The sequence below is a fragment of the Trichechus manatus genome, unplaced genomic scaffold, assembly GCF_000243295.1.
Source record: "Trichechus manatus latirostris isolate Lorelei unplaced genomic scaffold, TriManLat1.0 scaffold00296, whole genome shotgun sequence".
Taxonomy (NCBI): domain Eukaryota; kingdom Metazoa; phylum Chordata; class Mammalia; order Sirenia; family Trichechidae; genus Trichechus; species Trichechus manatus.
Window position 1 is genome coordinate 624,120 of NW_004444232.1, and position 21,220 is coordinate 645,339.

The 21,220-nt window shown below is 37.5% G+C and overlaps 1 protein-coding gene across 1 annotated transcript in view; it reads right to left on the reverse strand.

Moving 5' to 3' along the window:
* The window catches only part of PTPN13 (protein tyrosine phosphatase non-receptor type 13), a 192,920-nt gene that overhangs the window by 159,081 nt on the left and 12,619 nt on the right, over nucleotides 1-21,220 (reverse strand). Inside the window, exon 2 of the mRNA XM_023725318.1 lies at nucleotides 11,239-11,417. Coding sequence (XP_023581086.1) covers nucleotides 11,239-11,417 — 179 coding nt within the window. The remainder of the gene's footprint in view (nucleotides 1-11,238; nucleotides 11,418-21,220) is intronic.

Below are 21,220 nucleotides of genomic sequence, written 5' to 3' on the forward strand. Positions count from 1 at the left end.
ATAGTTATTTTTTTATTTTGTTGTTGTTGCTGTGAATATACACAGCAAAACATACATAATATATATATATTTTACAACCAAAAAAAAAAATTGCCATTGAGTCAATTCCGACTCATAGGGACCCTACAGAACAAAGTAGGGTTTCCAGGGAGCAGCTGGCGGATTCAAACTGTAGGCCTTTAGGTTAGCAGCTGAGCTCTTAACCACTGCGCCACCAGGACATTTTTTTTTTTTTTTTTTTTTTTACAACAACAACAGTAAAAGCACAGCTGCTGATGCCGCTTATCTACAACCAAACACTTCAGGGGATTTGTTTTCTTGGTTTGGAGGTATACGGTCATGGTTTCATGAGACATCCCAGTTAATTGGCCTAATATTTTTGTTGTTATTTGATTTTTGAACATTTTACAGTGGTTTAGGTAAAAGTTTACAGAGCAAATCAGTTTCCCAATCAACAATTTACACAGATTTTTTTGTAACATTGGTTGCAATCCCCTCAATGTGTCAGTGCTCTCCCCACTTCTATCCTGGGTTCCCCGTTTCCATTTGCCCAGCTTTCCTGTCCCTTCCTGCCTTCTGAACTTGTTTTTGAGTAAATGCTACCCTTTTAGTCTTGTTTATTTGAATGTTCTGAGAAGCACATTCTCACTAGTGTTATTGATCACTCTATAGGCCTGCCTAATGTTTGGCTGAAAGGTGATCTGCAGGTGTGGGTTCAGTTCCAAGTTTGAAGGGTGTCTAGGCCTAATATTGTTTTTAGTGCTTCCGTTCTATCTCCTAGTTTGTTGTATCCTGCCTGGGGTCTTAAAAGCTTTCAATCTGTCATCCAAGGTACAACAACTGGTTTCTATTCACTTGGATCACCACTCGTCTGTTAGTTTGTCATGCTGTGGTGCCTTGCATGTTGCTGTGATGCTGGAAGCTATGCCACTGGTATCTCAAATACCAGCAGGGTCACCCATGGTAGACAGGTTTCAGCAAAGATTCTACCCTAAGACAGATTAGGAAGAAGAACCTGGTGATTCTACTTCTGAAAAAACTGGCCAGGGAAATCCTTATGAATAGCAGCAGAACATTGTCTGGTACACTGGCAGAAGATGAGCTCTTCAGGTTGGAAGGCACTCAAAATACGACTGGGGAAGAGCTGCCTCCTCAAAGTAGATTCAATCTTAATGACATGGATGGAGTAAAGCTTTCAGGACCTTTGTTGATGTGGTATGACTCAAAATGAGAAGAAAGAACTACAAAAATCCATTAATAATTGGAATGTGGAATGTTACATAGTATGAATCTAGGAAAATTGGAGGTCATCAAAAATGAAATGTAACGCTTAAAGACCGATATCCTAGGTATTGGTGAGATGAAATGGACCAGTACTGGCCATTTTTAATCAGACAATCCTATGGTCTACTATACCAAGAATGACAAACTGAAGAGAATGGCATAGCACTCATTGTTGAAAAGGACATTTCAAGATCTATCCTAAAGTACAATGTTGCCATTGATAGGATAATATCGACACGCCTACAAGGAAGACCAGTTATACAACTACTATTCAAATTACACACCAACCATTAATGCCAAAGATGAAGAAACTGAAGATTTTTACCAACTACAGCAGTCTGAAATTGATCAAACACGCAATCAAGATACACTGATAATTACTGGTGATTGGAATGGGAAAGATGGAAATAAAGAAGAATCATTAGTTGGAAAACATGGCTTTGGTAATAGAAACGATGCCAGAGATTACATGATAGAATTTTGCAAGACCACTGACTTCTTCATTGTAAATACCTTTTTTTCAACAACATAAACAGTGACTATACACATGGACCTTGCCAGATGGAATACACAGAAATCAAATCGACTGCATCTGTTTAAAGACATGATGGAACAAGGGCAGGGGGCTGACTGTGGGACAGATGATCAACTGCTCATATGCAAGTTTAAGCTGAAGGTGAAGAAAATTAAAACAAGTCCATGAGAACTCAAGTACGACCTTAAGTATATCCTACCTGAATTTAGAGAGCAACTCAAGAATAGATCTGATGCACTAAACACTAATGACCGAAGACCAAACGAGTTGTAGGATGACATCAAGGACATCATACATGAGAAAGCAAGAAGTCATTAAAAAGACAGGAAAGAAAGAAAAGACCAAAATTGATGTCAGAAGATACTCTGAAACTTGTTCTAGAATGTAAAGTAGCTAAAGCAAATGGAAAAAATGATGAAGTAAAAGAGACAAACAGAAGATTTCAAAGGGCAGTTCAAGAAGACAAAGTATTATAATGAAACGTGCAAAGACCTGGAATTAGAAAACCAAAAGAGAAGTACATGCTCAGCATTTCTTAAGCTGAAAGAACTGAAAAAAAATTTAAGCCTTGAGTTGACATACTGAAGGAGTCTATGCGCAAAAAATTGAAAGACACAGGAACTATTAAAAGAAGGTGGAAGGAATAAAAAGAGTCACTGTACCAAAAAAAACTGGTCAATGTTCAACCATTTCAGGAGGCAGCATATGATAAAGAAGCAATGGTACTGAAGGAAGAAGTCTAAGCTGCACTGAAGGCACTGGTGAAAAACAAAGCACCAGGAATTGAAGGAATGTCAACTGAGATATTTCAACAAACGGATGCAATGCTGGAAGTGCTCACTTGTCTATGCCAAGAAATGTGGAAGACAGTTACCTGGCCAACCAACTGGAAGATATCCATATTTGTGCTCATACCAAAGAAAAGTGAGCCAATAGAACATGGAAATATTGAACAATATCATTAATATTGCACACAAGTAAAATTTTGTTGAAGAAAATTTAAAAATGATTGCAGCAGTACATTGACAGGGAACTGACAGAAATTCAAGCCGGATTCAGAAGAGGACGTGGAACGAGGGGTATCACTGTAGATGTCAGATGGATCTTGGTTGAATGAAGAGAATACCAGCAAGATGCATACCTGTGTTTTACTGACTATGCAAAGGCATTCGACTGTGTGGATCATAACAAATTATGGATAATATTGCAAAGAATGGCAATTCCAGAACACTTAATTGTGCTCATGTTGAACCTGTACACAGACCTAGGGGCAGTCATTCAAGCAGAACAAGGGCATACTGCGTGGTTCAAACGTAGGAAAGGTGTGCATAAGGGCTGTATCCCCTCACCATATTTATTCAATTTGTATGATGAGCAAATAATCTGAGAAGCTGGACTATATGAAGAAGAACATCACATCAGGATTGGACGAGGACTCCTTAACAACCTGCCATATGCAGATGACACAATCTTGCTTGCTGAAAGCGAAGAGGACTTGAAGCATTTACTGATGAGGATCAAAGACTACAACCTTCCATAGGAATTACACCTCAACATAAAGAAAACACAGATGCTCACAACTGGACCAATAAGCAACATCATGATAAATGGAGAAAATATTGATGTTCTCAAGGATTTCATTTTACTTGGATCCACAATCAATGCCCATGGAAGCAGCAGTCAAGAAATCAAACGACATCTTGCATTGGGCAAATCAGCTGCAAAAGACCTCTTTTAAAGTGTTAGAAGGCAAAGGGAGGACTAAGGTGCACCTGACCCAAGCCATGGTATTTTCCATTGCCTTATATGCTTGCAAATGCTGGACAGTAATAAGGAAAAATGAAGAACTGATGGCTTTCAATTATGGTGTTGGTGAAGAATATTGAATATACCATGCACAGACTGCCAGAAGAGCAAAAAAATTTGTCTTGGAAGAAGTACAGCCAGAATGCACATTAGAAGTGAGAATGGCAAGACTTTGTCTCATGTGCTTTGCACATATTATTAGGAGGGACCAGTCCCTGGAGGACATCATGCTTGATAAAGTAGTGGGTCAGCCAAAAAGAGGAAGAATCTCAGTGAGATGGACTGACACAGTGGTTACAATGGGCTCAAACACAGCAGCGATCGTGAGGATGGTGCGTAACCAGGTAGTGTGTTTTATTCTGTTGTACACAGGGTCGTTATGAGTCAGAATAAACTTTATGGCACCTAACAACAACAACAACAACATTCACTTGGAGCAGCAGGGGAAGAAGGAATATGAGGAAGAAATGGAATTTGTTTCTAATTGCTTCTGTGAACCACTGCCTCTTTTACCATGAGAACAGAAGAACTGGTTGGTGCCTAGTTACCATTACTGGATGTTTTGATCAAAGATTTTATAGAAGAATCCTAATCAGAAGGGCAAAAAATGCAGAACAGAATTTCAAATTTCTGTGGAACCTAGACTTTCTATAGTTACTGAAACTTGATGAACCCCTGAAAATACTGCCTTGAGATAATGTTTAAATCTTAAACCAAAATTATCTACTGAGGTCTTTTTTAAACCAAACAAGTTTAGCTTAATTAGTTTAAAAAAAAAAAAAAAAAAGAGAAAGATTAGATTATTAGCTAGAATGTCTACCTTGAGCACTGTGTTCTTTTAAAGAAATACCTATATGGGATCAAACTGACAACAGCAACTCGAAAAGTTAGATGAGAAGCTGAGGGGGCAGTGATTTATGTCAATGGAGGAGAAATAATTTGGAAAAAGACCATGACAATGGTTGCACAACTTGAAGAATGTAATCAATGTCACTGAATTATGTAGAAATTCCTGAATTAGTGTATTTTTGCTGTGTATATTTTCACCAAAATAAATAAAAATTCCAATTAATTATGTGATTACACATTGGACTCTGCCAGTAGACAATTGAGGAGTTTCTTCTTCATTGAGTGACAGGGTGTCTGGCATATAACAAATATATTTATCAAATTTATGAATGAATGAGAAGGAGGGGAGAGAGGATGGGTTAACAAGATTTAACCTAGAATAAGTATAGTATACTGGTTAAAGGCATTAGGCATCTTTGTGACGATTTCAGTTGAGACTTCTGCTAATATTGGGAAAGTGGACTAAGCCTCAAGAGGCATGATTTAGTCTATCATGGCCACGTACGGAGGCCAGTAAGAGCCCTGTACCCTGAGGGTCAGATGCGCTTCCTGGTTGGTGACCACGCACAGTACAGGGTACCACATCTCTCTTCGGGACAGCTCTGCGCTCAGACTCCTTTTATTCCCCACCCTATGTTTTTCTTCATTCATATCCTTTTTGGTTGTAATAAATCTGTAATAGTATGGTATACTCTGTGAATTCTGTGAGTCAGTCCAGTGAATTATCTCACCCACAGAGGTAGTGAGAGGCAGCAGGGAATGGCATCTGCTTTCTGGCAGTCTGCAAGAAGGTATCCGTCTAACTGGTGAGCTCTGATTCAGCTTTGGGTGGTTAGGGTTGAGAGACAGTGTGTTGCTTGGGAGGCTGGTGACAAGGATGGAGAACTGGGAGTGTGAGGAACTGCATCCACACTTCGGGGATTGGATTTGCGCTGATTCTTACCATGCAGTTAGAAATGAAGGTGGGATTTATCCACTTTTCTCCAGTACACTTAAACTTTCTTTAGTTTATAAGAAATACGGTATAAATTCTTAGTATACATCAATATTCTTGAATAAGAAATTACAATAATATTTTCAGGTTCCAATTCCCTCAATATTGATTTCAAAAGAACAGCCAAATAAACACACCATGTGCCAGGCAAGCAGGAAGTAAGCAATTACCCAATAAAAAGGAAAAGCCAGAGGACCAAAAAGCCTAGTGTGACCTGTATAAATCCATCAAGTTATTAAAAGGGACATGCTACCTTGAAACATGATATTTTAAGGTAAATAAAAGTACCAATTTATATAGCTGGCAGTAAGATAAATATTGTTATACAACTGTTTGAAAATCATCACACACACATACACACACAATCTCTGAAAAATATTTACAAAACACTTCTATATGCAAGTCTTATTGAAGGAAAAGAACATTTTCATGCGTCAAGATCTTATTAAGCACCTATTATTCACTGGGAGTCTTGGTGGCCCAGTGGTTAAGAACTCAGCTGCTAACCAAAAGGTCTGCAGTTCAAATCTACCAGCTGCTCCTTGGAAACCCTAAGGGGCAGTTCTACTCTGTCCTATAGGGTTGCTATGAGTCAGAATCGACTCGGTGGCAATAGGTTTGGTTTTTTTGGCATTATTCACTGCACTGTGCTAAGCACTGAGCATTATTATTTTTTTTTTAAAGTTTTATATACAATCAATAGCAAGTATTTCTTGAGTGCTAGGTTAATGGCAGGTCCCTGGCCAACACATATGGTCTACACTTGACTACTAACCTAAAGGTTGGTGGTTCAAACCCACCAAGTGATGCCACAGAAGAAAGGCCTAGCAATCTACTTCCATAAAGATTACAGCCATGAAACTCCATGGAGCAGTGCTACTCTGTAACACATGCGGCCACCATGAATTGGGATAGACTTGATGGCAATGGGTTTGTTTGTATCTTTTTCTAGTTTAGGTTAATGGCATATCCTTAACCCTTTAAAGATATTTAATGCAATTACCACCCTCTTCTTCAAAATGTCCTGGCCACACTAAAACTAAAATACTAGAATAAATTATTCCTCTGACCTTTGCCTTATATTGCCAACAGTGGAAGGAAGAAAAAAACTTGCCTTTGATTATCTTTGTATTTAGAATTGCACAAGAGCTTTGAGGTATGACATAAGCTAATTAGACTCACAAAGAAATCAACTGTAAAATAGTAATGGTAACAATCCCACACCCATCTCATTCCCAATACTTAGCATAATAGAGTAGCTTCCATCACTTTCTCTAACAGGTGGTCTAACAGTTGTTCCCAGACACAATTGGTTTAACCATTTGGAGATCTTGACATCTCAAGGCAATTTGGAAAAGTCCTCAACAAATGAGAAAAGCATTTGCACTCCTGAAATTCCAACTAAGTATTTTTTTTCTTATATTGTGGCTTTTAAATACCTTCCAGAAAGAATTCCTAGACACTTACAAAAATTATTCCTAATCAGAATACCTCTAGGGAAGAGCATGCTTGGCATCTCAAGCTGAAAGAACTGAAGAAAAAATTCAAACCTCAAGCTGCAATATTGAAGGATTCTACGGACAAAATACTGAATGATGCAGGAAGCATCAAAACAGGACAGAAGGAATACACAGAGTCACTGTACCAGAAAGAAGTGGATGATGTTCTACCATTTCAGGAGGTAGCATATGATAATGAATCAATGGTATTGAAGGAAGATATCCAAGCTGCACTGAAGGCACTGGAGAAAAAAAAGGCTCCAGGAATTGAAAGAATACCAACTGAGATGTTTCAACAAATGGATGCAGCGCTGGAAGTGCCCACTGGCCTATGTCAAGAAATCTGGAAGACAGCTACCTAGACAACTGACTGGAAGAGATCCACATGTGTGCCCAATCCAAAGAAAGGTGATCCAGCAGAATCTGGAAGTTATCAAACAATATGATTAATATCACACACAAGTAAAATTTTGGTGAAGATAATTTAAAAATGGTTGCAGCAGTACATTGTCAGGGAACTGCCAGAAAATTAAGCCAGATTCAGAAGAGCATATGGAACTAGGTATATCACTGCTGATGTCAGAGGGATCCTGGCTGAAAGCTGAGAATATCAGAAAGATGTTTACCTGTGTTTCATTGACTATGCAAAGGCATTAGACTGTGTGGATAACAAATTACAGATAACACTGCAAAGAATGGGAATTCCAGAACACATAACTGTCCCCATGAGGAACCTGTATATAGACCAAAACACAGTCGTTTGAACAGAACAAGGGGATACTGTATGGTTTAAAATCAGGAAAGGTATACATAAGGGTATACATAAGGGTTGTATCCTTCCACCTTATTTATTGAATCTGTATGCTGAGCAAAATAATTCAAGAAGCTGGACTATACGAAGAAGAATGTGGCATCAGGATTGGAGAAGACTCATCAACAACCTGCCATATGAAGATGACACAACCTTGCTTGCTGAAAGCGAAGAGGACTTGAAGTATTTACTGACAAGGACCAAAGACTACAGCCTTCAGCATGGATTACACCTCAACATAAAGAAAACAAAAATCCCCACAACTGGACCAGTAAGCAATATCATCATAAATGGAGAAAAAATTGAAGTTGTCAAGAATTTTACTTTACTTGGTTCTATAATCAACGCCCATGGAAGCAGTAGTCAAGAAATCAAACGATGTATGCCTTGGCCAAATCTGCTGCAAAAAAGATCTCTTTAAAGTGTTAAAAAATGAAAATGTCACTTTAAGTACTAAGGTGTGCCTGACCCAAGCCATGGTGTTTGCCTCATAAACACGCAAAAGCTAGACAATGAATAAGGAAGACCGAAGAAGAACTGATGGCTTTAAATTATGGTGCTGGCGAAGAATACTGAATACACCATGGACTGCCAAAAGAGCGAACAAATCTCTCTTGGAAGAAGTACAGCCAGCATGCTGCTTAGAAGTGAGGATGGTGACACTTCGTCTCACATACTTTGGACATGTTATCAGGAGAGATCAGTTCCTGGAGAAATGACATCATGCTTGCTTGGTGAAGTAGAGGGTCAGCAAAAAAGAGGAAGACCCTCAACAATGTGGATTGACACAGTGGCTGTAACAATGGGCTCATGAATAACAACAATCATGAGGATGGCGCAAGACCAGGCAGTGTTTCGTTCTGTTGTATATAGGGTCGCTATGAGTAGGAACTGACTCGACATCACCTAACAATAACAAAGCCAGAAGAACAAACTAATCTATCTTGGAAGAAGTACAGCCAGAATGCTCCTTAGAAGCAAGGATGGCGTGTCTTTGTCTCATGTACTTTGGATAGGTTATTACGAGGGACCAGTCACTGGAGAAGGACATCATGCTTGGTAAAGGAGACGGTGAGTGAAAAAGAGGAAGACCCTCAACAAGACAGATTGACACAGTGGCTGCAACAATGGGCTCAAACATAGCAACGAATGTGAGGATGGGGCAGGACCAGGTAGTGTTTCATTCTATTGTACACTGGGTCGCTAAGAGTAGTAACCAATTTGAAGGTGTCTAACAAAAACAACAATGCCTTATACATTGGCAGTTCGTTATCTCTACCTTATAGTCACTGATTGTCTCCCTTCACTGCTTGCTGGTACTTCTTAGTGATTTGATCAAAATTTTGATCAAAGATTCTATAGAAGGATCTCATGGAATATAAAAAGTAGATAAACCTGCATTCATTACACCAGTTTCTCTCAGTGTTTTTTGATACACAATTGATGGCTCAAATCAACATGTTTTTCTCCAGCTGAATCATCACACACACATAGCAACTCAATCTCTGAAAAGGGAAACATTCTTATGCTTTGTCTACAGAAGGATAAATTCAACAGTTTCTTTGGATGTATCAAAATTTAGAATGCACATGCTTCTTGATTAACAATTTAACTATTAGGAAATTATTAGACAGTGAATTTCCACATTTATGTGGAACGGTGTATGGAAAAGGATGTTCATAGCCAATTCTAAATTCTCCAAAGTTTCATATCTAAATTACCCACAGCCTGCTACAGAGCACAATATGTATTTGTCCAATTTTCTTTCTCTCATAGCCTTGCCTATGAAGTTAGATTTTCTTAAGTCAATGGCATCTTTATACTAAGATCGGATATTTCTATCAAAAATGTTTCCCTCTCCTTCACTGTCCCATAAAATGAACTGTCAAACTGTTAGTTTCATCTCCACTGTATCTCCTTTATCCACTCCTATATTCCCAAGGCATTACACCTACTCTTCACTTATTGAGAAGGAACAGGTCGTTATGTGAAGATCAGTGTTATGCAAAAATGAAGGATGACCACACCAGATCACAAAATGGAGGATGACTACAACATTACATAACTGTCAAATTACATCATTACATAACTGCCAAACCACTGGGAATCACAGCCCAGCCAAATTCACACATAACCTTAACCATCACAGCCAGCATTACTCTTGCCTCACACCTTGGTGTTTGTTACTGCTAGATGTTTATTGTTAATATGCAAAATAGTTGGACAGTAGATTCTTTTATTATTGTTGTAAATGCAAAATGTTGGATAACAAGATAGTTGATAAGGGAGTAGTTGTTGTTGTTAGGCGCTGTCGAGTCGGTTCCAACTCACAGCAACTATGTACAACAGAACGAAACACTGCCCAGTCTTGTGCTATCCTCATAATCATTGTTATGCTTGAGCACACTGTTGCAGCCATTGTGTCAATCCATGTCGTTGAGGGTCTTCCTCTTTTTTGCTGACCCTGTACCTTACCAAGCATGATGTCCTTCTCCAGGGACTGATCCCTGTGAGGAGTAAGTGTACACTATTTTCAGTTCTTTGACCAGACTATTAAAACACTCCAGTTAGATTCCCACACAGTCTTTTATCTCCCTTAGTTATCTACTCAGACTCATGTGAGTAGATAAGTAGGAATGGTGTGGGAATCTAATTGGAGTGTGTCGGAATCAACTTAACGGCAATAGGTTTGGGTAGTTACCTATGTTACACTTAACTTATGAAATTACAAATCACATCATATCATTTTCATAAAATATGATTGATCCCCACTGCCTCAGAAGAAAGTCTCAAGTCCCGGCAAACCCGCCTTCATTCTGACCAACACCTTCCAGGAACCTAATACTGGTCTGACCCTATTCCCCAATCACTGCGGGCAATTTCTTATGTCTTATCATTACACATTATTAAAAATCCTGATGGGAATGCCTGTTCTATTTTCACTGATCTAAATTCTACTTATTCTTCAAAGCCCATTGCAAATGCTGTCTCTTTGATATCTTTCAATACTAAAATTAATTGTATATCTTCTAGGCTTTGAAAACAATTTATCTTCTCTTACATTTATTTCATTCTGTCATATATTATAGATCTACATATTATGTAACAATATATGCATTATAGATTGTAACATACATGTTGACCAGGGACAATTTTCTGATTACTTCTGTATCACCTTCATGAGCACAGTATTTTATACACAGCATTCAATAAGTATTTGTAAAAATAAATTAATAACAGATTGTATTTATCATATGTTTTGTCAGCTCCAGAAACATTTATAAAACTATTTTCTGAACTCTTAAAATAAACGTGAACTTCTTGGAATACATGATCACATTAAAATAAATGAATTTTTTTTCCCACAGGGTTGAGATAGGGTGGCCCAGTTTCTTTACTTTCCCTACCCCACACCAAAGAAACAAAAGCAAAAACCAATAAAAAAAGACTTAACAGTTACCTTTTCAACATCTGAGAGAGAAGTTAGTGATTGATTTTGAAGAACCTCTGGTGCAGTGAATGCTCGAAGATCCTGATGGGAAATATTTCCATCCGTAAATGACACACTACCAGATGGCAGCAACAGCAGAGACCATGGAGAAATAATGAAGCCAAGGGCAGCAGGATCAGCTATACTCACTGGTTTGTAATCACACAGAATAAAAAGAGAGAGAAAAAAACCCCATAATTTATTAAAATTACAATCAGAGGAACTAGAGATCACTTAAACGTATATCCCATCCTATTCATATGGATCATCATAAGCAGTTATTTTTTACACCAAATCAACATGCTAGAAAAGGAGAGTGGCTTTCATATACCCACTACTGCTAACATTATTAACAATAATGCCTTGATATGGCTTAATCTTTCAATTCCTGGATGGCCGATCTTAGAAACTAGAAATAGACAATTAACGTCAGTCATAAGAATTAAACTTGGATCAAGTGCTTTATCACAGTGGTATATAGATATGGATAAGGATCAGTGGTTCTTAAGCTTTTCTTGGAACATGGATTCCTTTGAGAAATTGGTGAAAACTGTGGTCCTTTTTTCAAGGAAATTGTCCATAAATATAACTTTGTATAAAAATTCAGGGGTTCATGGGTCCATTTATGGACCCAGGTTAAGATACCTGATTTAGACTGTAGAGTTCTGAACTAATAGAAATTAATCCCTTTCATAATTCATCAGAATTAGAATTAGTAAGGCTTCCAGCTACAATAAATGTTTCTTCTTCTTTGCTTCAAAATGTATCTTTTGTTTGAATTTGAATTCTGTCTTGATTGCATTTGTTTTTATTCTTTGACTAGAATTTCAGGCAGCTTGTAATGTGCTACCAAATGTAATAATTTAAGTTGATAAATTGATAAAGACGTAAATTAAAATGTCTTTTCAAAGACATCGTGTAAAATTTCTTTATTTAACCAATCATTCAACAGCTTTCAATAAACTCCCATATGCCTTTGATCCTCAAGAACTTATATGCTAGTATAGTAGGTCCCAGACCTTGCTAATCATCCAAATTCCTAAACTCACCCAGGAGATTTAGAAAGATATCAGACAAGCTGGCAGATTCATTTCATTCCCTTTAATATCTGACTTCATTAATTTAGTATGTATTCTCATTTAATTAAGAGAGGCAGTATAGTGCAATGGTTAGGAGTACAGACTGAAAACAGAATCCCTGGGTTCAACTCCTAGGTTTGACATTTATGGCTTATGATGTGACTTTAAAGTACTCAGCCTATCTGTGCCTCAGTTCCCTCATCTGTAAAACTAATTCTTACTTCATAGGTAAGACTGTTGTGAACATTAATGGGAGAAAAAATTCAAAACCATTCCTGACACATATAGTAAGTGCCATTCCCAATTTAAAATAATTGGTTTAAAATTTGACAATCAAGCCAATTAGTACTTATTGTGTAACTACTACACATGTGAAATTGTTGTTTACTGTATCAAGTCATTATCTTTAGATATAATACAAATTAATCATTAAATGAAAATACTACTTCAATATGCATATATCAACTACAGTTTCAACATATAGCTTTAGAAATTATTTGTATTAGAAGTTGTAGCATTCTGATAACATAAAATTACATAAACTATCACTCCAAATTGATATATTTTATGAGCTAGAATAGAAAATATATTTTTTTATTTTTTAATAGCGACCCTATAGGACAGAGTAGAACTGCTCTGTAGAGGTGACACTTCTTAGTCACACGAATAAACACAATTTCTTCCTCTTTTTTTTTTTTTTTTTCTTTAATGACTAAACAGATGCAAGCTGCCTGACAAAGCCACAACTGCTGGAATCTTGGTATGACTTGCGAACAATCAGGCTTCTAGTAGTTCTATTTTGTTATGTACATGCTAGACTCTTGAGGTATTTCTAAGCTATGCAACTTGGTAATAAAATACTTAAGAGATCTCAGATTAACAAAACTGTTATACAGGCAATCGATATTAATACAACTAAATTGGTTATGATTGTCAAAAGCAACAGGGCTTAAATGGTTGAATAATGTGGACAGAGGAGAGCAGATCTCTAAGAATTTGCTTTCTTTTTCAGCATGTCTCCCTGGCCACCTATTTAAGCAGTTCCTTTCATTTCCTCCGGCAATTATTACATTCTGAGGAAACTACCCAATTTATTCCTTTAATATATTAAATTCCTCCTCTTTGATTTTCCTTTGGTTTCTACCATTTTCACCAATCCATCTCATCTTCATCATCGATAAAAACTGACCCCAAAATTATAAGCCAAAATACTGAACGACATGCTTTTGCACCTGTTTTCATGTATTTCTTCTAGAGTATAAGAGGTTTGAAGATAAGAACTATAAATTTCCCAGAGATCAGTACAATGTCATTACAATAATGTAATTTAAATATTTGAAAAAAAATTTTTTTTTTTTGTTTACACTTCCATCTGTATGGTACAGTGGTTAAGTGCTTGGCTGCAAACCAAAAGGTTGGCAGTTTGAACCCACCAGCTGCTCTGCAAGAGAAAGATGTGGCAGTCTCCTTCTGTAAAGATTATAGCCTTGGAAATCCTATATGGTAGTACTACTCTGTCCTATAGGGTCACCGTGAGTTGGAATCGACTCAATGGCAACAGGTTTTTTTTTTTAAATCACAGGTCCACAACCTTTTAAAAGTGTCCATCTGCTCTGTTCTGCTATGACAATAACATATTAAGTTAGATTTTGCTGGTCACAAAAAAAAGCTATTCTGGAGTTCCACTATGAAGAGAAAGAAAATTTTCTTTCAACTTTCAAACACCACGAGCTCTAATTTATTAACTCAGTGAATACCCTGGATCTTTATTCTGTTCTTCAATCTTTATCCCTTTTAGCTATTTTTTCAAGTATGACTCAAAGTTAAGTGTCAGCTTTGTTAATGTGAATAATGAAAAAAATTATTTATGAAATTACTCACTATGGGAGACAGAGGATAATTAAGAAACCGCACAGACTTGCTTGTCTCCTAAGCTACTGAGGATTCTTGTGTGAATTCTGGAGATAGGGCACAGGATCCTACACACTATTTTTTGCTTCCCAGGGATTCTGATGTGCATACCAACCTACCTGAAAGTAAGAACCACTGCCCTAGAGTACTCCCCTAATAATGGCATTAATAAGGTATCATAGCTCAATTAAGTCGTTTCTTGACCTTATATCTGCTCCATTTCCAAACCAATTAACTGATTCTAAATACATCTTGAGATGGAGATAAGACTTTCCTCAATGCTTGCTGTTTGTTCATTCATTCATTTACTGTCGCTTACAAGGCCACAGCAAAACATTTTATAAGAGCTAACTGAAAGGTCAATGGATCAAACCCACCAGCCCCTCTCATGGAAGAAAGATGTGGCAGTCTGCTTCGGTAAAGATCACAGTCTAGGAAACCCTATGGGGCAGTTCTACTCTGTCGTATAGTGTCACCATGAGTCAAAATCTATTCGATGGCAGCAGGTTTTTATGGCAAGTCACAAAGTGTTACAAGTAACTATTATTAAAACTATAACTAAAGTCATAGTATTAGGAAGACCAAACGGCTATCAGAAGAAACTTTAGACCAGAAGGGAGACCTTATGGGCTCTTCTCTATGTACAAGAGGAGCCCTGGTGGTGCCGTGTTTAAGAGGTATGGCTGCTAACCAAAGGGCCGGCAGTTTGAATCCACCAGCGCTCCCTGGGAACCCTGTGGGGCAGTTCTACTCTGTCCTCTTGGGTCGCTACGAGTCGGAATTGACTCAATGGCAATGGGTTTGGTTTTGGGTATGTATAAGGAGGAAGCTGATTAAATGGCACCAAACTAAGGATGACACTCACTGTGCACTTAGAAATAAACTGCCTTAACCATTTAATAAAATTAACTTTATTTGGCTTTTTCTATCTTGTTCCAAAAGTAAACCAAGCTACAAATGAACTTCCTACACATTTTGTTTCTTTTCCAACACTTTCTATAAATCCAATAAATATCTATATTGTACTTGATCAAGCCTTGGGGTGAACACCTTTGATTCCTTCCACCCCATCTGATATATGAATGTGTCACTAAGCACACAAACAGTATCTAGGGAAAGGTGCTTCCAAGACCCTGGTATTAGCACAAACTTTTATTTCCCAAAGGAAGATCCACAATTTGAGAGCAAAAATATTCCATAAATATGTAATTTACATTTTAGGATGCAGGCTACTTAAGAAAGTTTGCTGGAAGGCGATTTTTTTAAAGTACATCAATCATATTTAGTTTGACCATCTTATTCAAGCAGTGTTTAAAATGTTAACTGTGAACGGCAAAGTCTATTTAAAAACTTGATTTTATCATTTTAGCTTAACAAGTTTATCTAAGCAATTTCAGAACCAAGTGCTAAGCCTCTTAAACAGCAGGCATTTCTGTTGCCACCTAACAACTTCATAACAACCTTTGCAGATCACAGAGCTGCCACATTATATTTTGTCAGAAATAATTGATAACTAAATAATTAGCAGTAGAAATAAGTTTTATGGTAAAGGCCCTTTATAAAGGTTTTTTCCAAATGCAGAAAAATTTTCAAGTTAAAAGAGATCTTCTTCACCTCTGCTATCTGCATAATGTTATTGTTGTGTGCCGATGAGCTGATTCTGACTCATAGTGACCCTGTAGGACAGACCAGAACTGCCCCATAGGGTTTCCAAGGCTGTAATAATCTTTAAGAAAATATATTGCCAGATCTTTCTCCTGCAGAACGGCTGGTAGGTTTCAACCTTTGACCTTTTGGTTAGCAACCGAGTGTATAATCACTGCATGACCAAGGCTCCTTATTTGCATAAAGCTCAGGGAAAAGAAAGACTACAAAATTTAAAACATGAACTCAGCGACTTCATTTTACTTTCAAGGGCCTGGATTTCATACAAAGATAGAAAAACCAGTAATATCAAGGGTGACTGGCATTTATTTCATTTTTGCAGAAATGAATGAATAGGTCAATGGCAATTAATGTATATTTTCATTCGCCAGAAGAATATATATCTTTCCAAAGAGGAGTTGCCTTTGTTTAATAACGACATAATAACATACAGTCATATTTCTATCTACTTAATAAAAATATTTTTCTGATCACTAATGCCTTTCACTTCTGCTCTTCAGAATTGTGAAGAATTTTTCTTCTCAAAGAGAAAGAAGGTAAAAGGGATTATTTGAACGGTACACACTACTCTATTTTAAGAGAAATATTAGGATACATTTCTTGCAAAAATGTTAACCATGACTGATACACATTACCAAGAAATTAAAAAATCTTAACTTTTTACTAAATGATACAAAGTATAAAGCTCCATTTTAATTTCTGTATTTGAGGGAAGTGAAAATAATTTTAAAATGTTTCATTTAAAAAGCTTAGTTATATAACGCAATTTCTATCAAAATTCCAACAGCCTTTTGTTTTTTTCCAGAACTGGAAAAGCCAATCCTTAAATTCATATGGAATTACAAACCAAACCAAACACCCATAGCCATCAAGTCAATTCCCCATAAGGTTTCCAAGTCTGTAATTTTTACAGCAGTAGACTGTCACATCTTTCTCTTGTGCAGCATCTGGTGGGTTTGAACTGCCAACCTTTTGGTTAGCAGCTGAGCAGTTAACCACTGCACCACCAGGGCTGCTGCTAGAGAACTGCAAAGGGTCCTAAATAACGAAAACTGTCTTGAAAAAGAAGAACAAAATAGAAAGACTCATACTGACTGATTTAAAAATGTACTACACTGTTGTTGTTAGCTGCCATTGAGTCGGCCCCAACTCATGACAACCCTTTGCACAACAGAATCATACCATTGTGATCCATTATGTTTTCACTGGCTGATTTTCAGAAGTAGATCACCAGGTCTTTCTTCCTATAATATCCTGTAAAAAAACCAAACCAAACCCGTTGCTATCAAGTCGATTTTGACTCATTGCAACCCTATGGGGTAGAGTAGAACTGCCCCATAGTGTTTCCAAGGAGCAGCTGTTGGATTTGAACTGCTGACCTTTTTGTTAACAGCCAGAGCACTTAACCACTGTGCAACCAGGGCTCCACAATGTCCTACAGAGCTAAAGTAATTAAAACAGTGTGGAAATAGTATAAGGATGGACATACAGACCAATGGAATAGGATCAAAGTCCAGAAATAAACCCATGTATCTATGGCCAACTGATTTTCACCAAGGATGTCAAGTCCATTCAATGGGAAAAGAATAGTCTCATCAAGAAATGATTCTGGGACAACTGGAGCCCCACATGCAAAAGAATAAAATTGGGCCCATACCTTATATCATATTCAAAAATTAACTCAAAATCGGAACAATGACCTAAATATAAAACTAAAACCATAAAACCATTAGATCAAAACACAGGGGTAAAGCTTCAAGACATTATTTTTAATAATGGATTCTTAGATATGATACCAAAAGTCCAAGAAACAAAAGAAAAAACAGATAAATTGGACTACATCAAAATGAAAAACTTCAGTGTGGAGGCAGGGTCAACATGGCACTGCAGACAGAAGCACCATGCTGTCCCTCTGTAGCAAAGACCCGAAAAACTAAATAAAACAGGTACAAAAATTAATCCTGGAATCCTAAGCACCAAATAAAGGACTAAAGAACTCAACTGAGCATCAAATGGAATAAGACACTGACAGAGAACAGAGAACGAGGAAAGCTACAGAGTGGAGGTCCCCTACCAGCTAACGTGGCCAGATTCACCATCTTGGACCCCAGCCAATAAGGACTGCAGACAGGGAGTATGGGAAGGCAACTCCACGGAGCTCCCAGTAGGAGACAGAGCACCCAGTAACTAGGCATACATGCTTTCCCACCTTCCATCCTTCTTCCCTCTACATGGCCTCTGCCACTTTCCAAAGGGTGGTTGCTCGGCGGAAAGACACTAGATCACTGCCGTCAGGGTCCACCCCTCCCCCACCAGCTGACCCTTTCGGCACCACTTTGTTTGTTTTTGGTTTCAATTTTTGTTTGGTTTTTTATTTTATTTTATTTTTTGGCTTTTTTGTTGTTTCTCTCTCTCTCCCTTCCCTTCTTTCATTTCTCCTGCCCAGCTAGCCCTGTGTGCCATCCCCTCCCCTTCTTGATGGGCTGTGATTTTTTGGTTTGTTTGTATTGCTCTTTTGCTTGTTTGTTTTTGTGTGTTTACTTCTTTTCTTCTTCATACTGTTTTTCTGGCTTCTTTTTGTTGCTTTTCTCTCTCTCCCATCTTTCCTTTCCTTTCTCCTGCTCAGTTAGCTGTGTGTGCCATCCCCTTCCCTTATTGACAGGCTATGATTTTTTTGCTTTGTTCTTCTTTGTCCTGTTGTTTATTTGTTTGTTTTTTGATACTGTTTTTGGGCTTTTTTTTATTGCTTCTCTCCTTCTCCTTTCCTTTCTCCTGCCCATCTAGCCTCGTGCGCCACACATGCTACTTCTCAACAGGAAAAGTGACACCACTCAGCTAGACAGCCACCAGCACACGGCCTCGAAAGGTCTGTAACACCCACAACTGCAAAACCCTACCGCACTGCCATTTTATTTACTTTTTCCCTTTTCTTTTTTTATTTCAATTTTTGCGTTTCTTTTACTTTTTTGCAACTGTTTTCCTCTCTTCTTTCTCTTCTTTCATCCACCCACTTAGCTCTGCACATCACATCCTCTCCTTTCCCACCTATCTGCACCGTGTGCCACGTGCCAAACTGAGCTGTACTGATGTGGTCCCCCAGACCCGTCCTGCACTGCCCCCCAATCCCACCTGAATGCCCCCAGTTCAAGTCGCAAACTACCCATTCCCACCCCTCCACTCCTGCTGGACTTGCCCTGCTGCACCATAGCTGAGTGACTGGCCCTGCCCAGTTGGACAAGGTGGTGAGAAGTATCACACTCACAAGTGAGCAAGCAACAAAACACACATAGCCTGCCTACCCAGACATAACAAAATAAAACAAAAAAGCAAAAAGAGACAATCAAATATAAAATTAATAAATGAAGAAAATAATTCTTGAATGTCCTGGACACAGCAGACAACATAAAAACAAATAAATAAAACAGGAGAGGATGGCTCTAGAAAGCAATCAAAATAAAACATCAAGTGACCTTCTACTAGAAGAAAAGGCACTGGAACTACCTGAGAGGGAATTCAGAACACTAATGTTCAGGATTCTCCAAAAGATGAAGGAAAATGCAGACAAAATAAGGGAAAAAAATAGACAAAACCACGGAAAATACAGACAAACCAATGGAAGAATTCAGGAAAATAATACATGAACAAAATGTCAAAATAAATAAACAACTAAAAATCACACAAAAACAGCAACTAGACATCCAAAACATAAACAACAAGATTTCAGAAATGGACAGTGCAACAGAAGGTTTTAGCAGCAAATTTTAAACAATGGAAGAAAGGATCAACAAAATTGAAGACAATCCTTGGATACCACTTTGTTTGAGGAAAAATCAGAGAAAAGAACAAAGAAAAATAAAGAAACCTGAGAACAATGTGGGATGTAATCAAAACCAAAAATCTGTGTGTGATCAGAGTTCCAGAACAGGGGGATAAAATGGAAAACACAGAGAGGATCACTGAAGAATTACTGACAGAAAACTTCCCTAATATCATGAAAGATGAAAAGCTGACCAATCAAGAAGTTCAACAAACACCATGTAGGACAGATCCCAAAAGAAAAAGACATATCATAAACACACTCACTAAAACTAAAGACAAAGAACCCTGAGAGCAGCTTGAGACAAACGAAAAGTCACATACAAAGGGGAAACAATAAAACTAAGTTCTGATTACTCAGCAGAAACCATGCAGTCAAGAAGCCAATGGGATGACATATATAAAATCTTGAAAGAAGAAAACTGCCAACCAAGAATAATATAATCTTGCAAAACTCTCGCTCAAATATGATGGCAAAACTAGGACATTTCCAGATAAATATAAATTAAGAAAATAAGTAAAAACCAAACATAATTTACAAGAATTATTAAAGGAAGGCCTTCAGTTAGAGAACCAGCAACATGAATCTAACAATAAGACAGAATCAGTCAGATACCAACCTAGATAACGAACTCTTAAGGATAAAACAAAACTAAAAAGTTTACAACAGGGAACCGAGAAGTCAATCTGTAAATGACAACAACGTCAGAACAATACAAGAGGGAATAAATGGGGTAGGTATAGAAAGTTCAAATGAAGAGGAAGTCAAAGAGTTATTAAGTAATAAAAGACTGAAACTAGTGGTAAATTTCAAGGTAACCACAAAGAAAGCTGACAAGCCTACTCATCAAACTAAAGAAAAAAACATAAACTCTCAGTAAACACAAAATCTACAAAAACAAAAAAAAACACAAAGAAAAGCAATTCAGCACAGAACAGTAAGAGGAACAATGAAAACGTCAGCCCCACAAAAAAAAGTACTAGAAAATGACAGCAATAAACTCACACCTATCGATAATCACACTAAACTTCAATGACTTAAAAGCACCCATAAAGAGACAGACAGCGACAAATGGATTTCAAAAAAAAAAGGATCCATCAATATGTTGTCTACAAGAAACACACCTTAGAAACAAAGACAAAAACATATTAAAAATCAAAGGATGGAAAAAATATATATCAAGCAAACAGCTACCAAAAAAGAACAGGAGTGGCAATACTAATCTCAGAAAAAATAGACTTTAAAACAAACTCCACCATAAAACACAAAGAAGGGCATTATATAATGACTAAAGGGAAAATCCACCATGAACATAAAACCATAATAAATATCTACACACCCAACGACAGGGCTCCAAAATGCATAAAACAAACTCTAACAGCACAAAAAGACAAATTGATAGCTCCACATTAATAGGAGTCTTCAACATACCACTTTCGGTAAAGGACAGAACATCTAGAAAGAAACTCAACAAAGATAC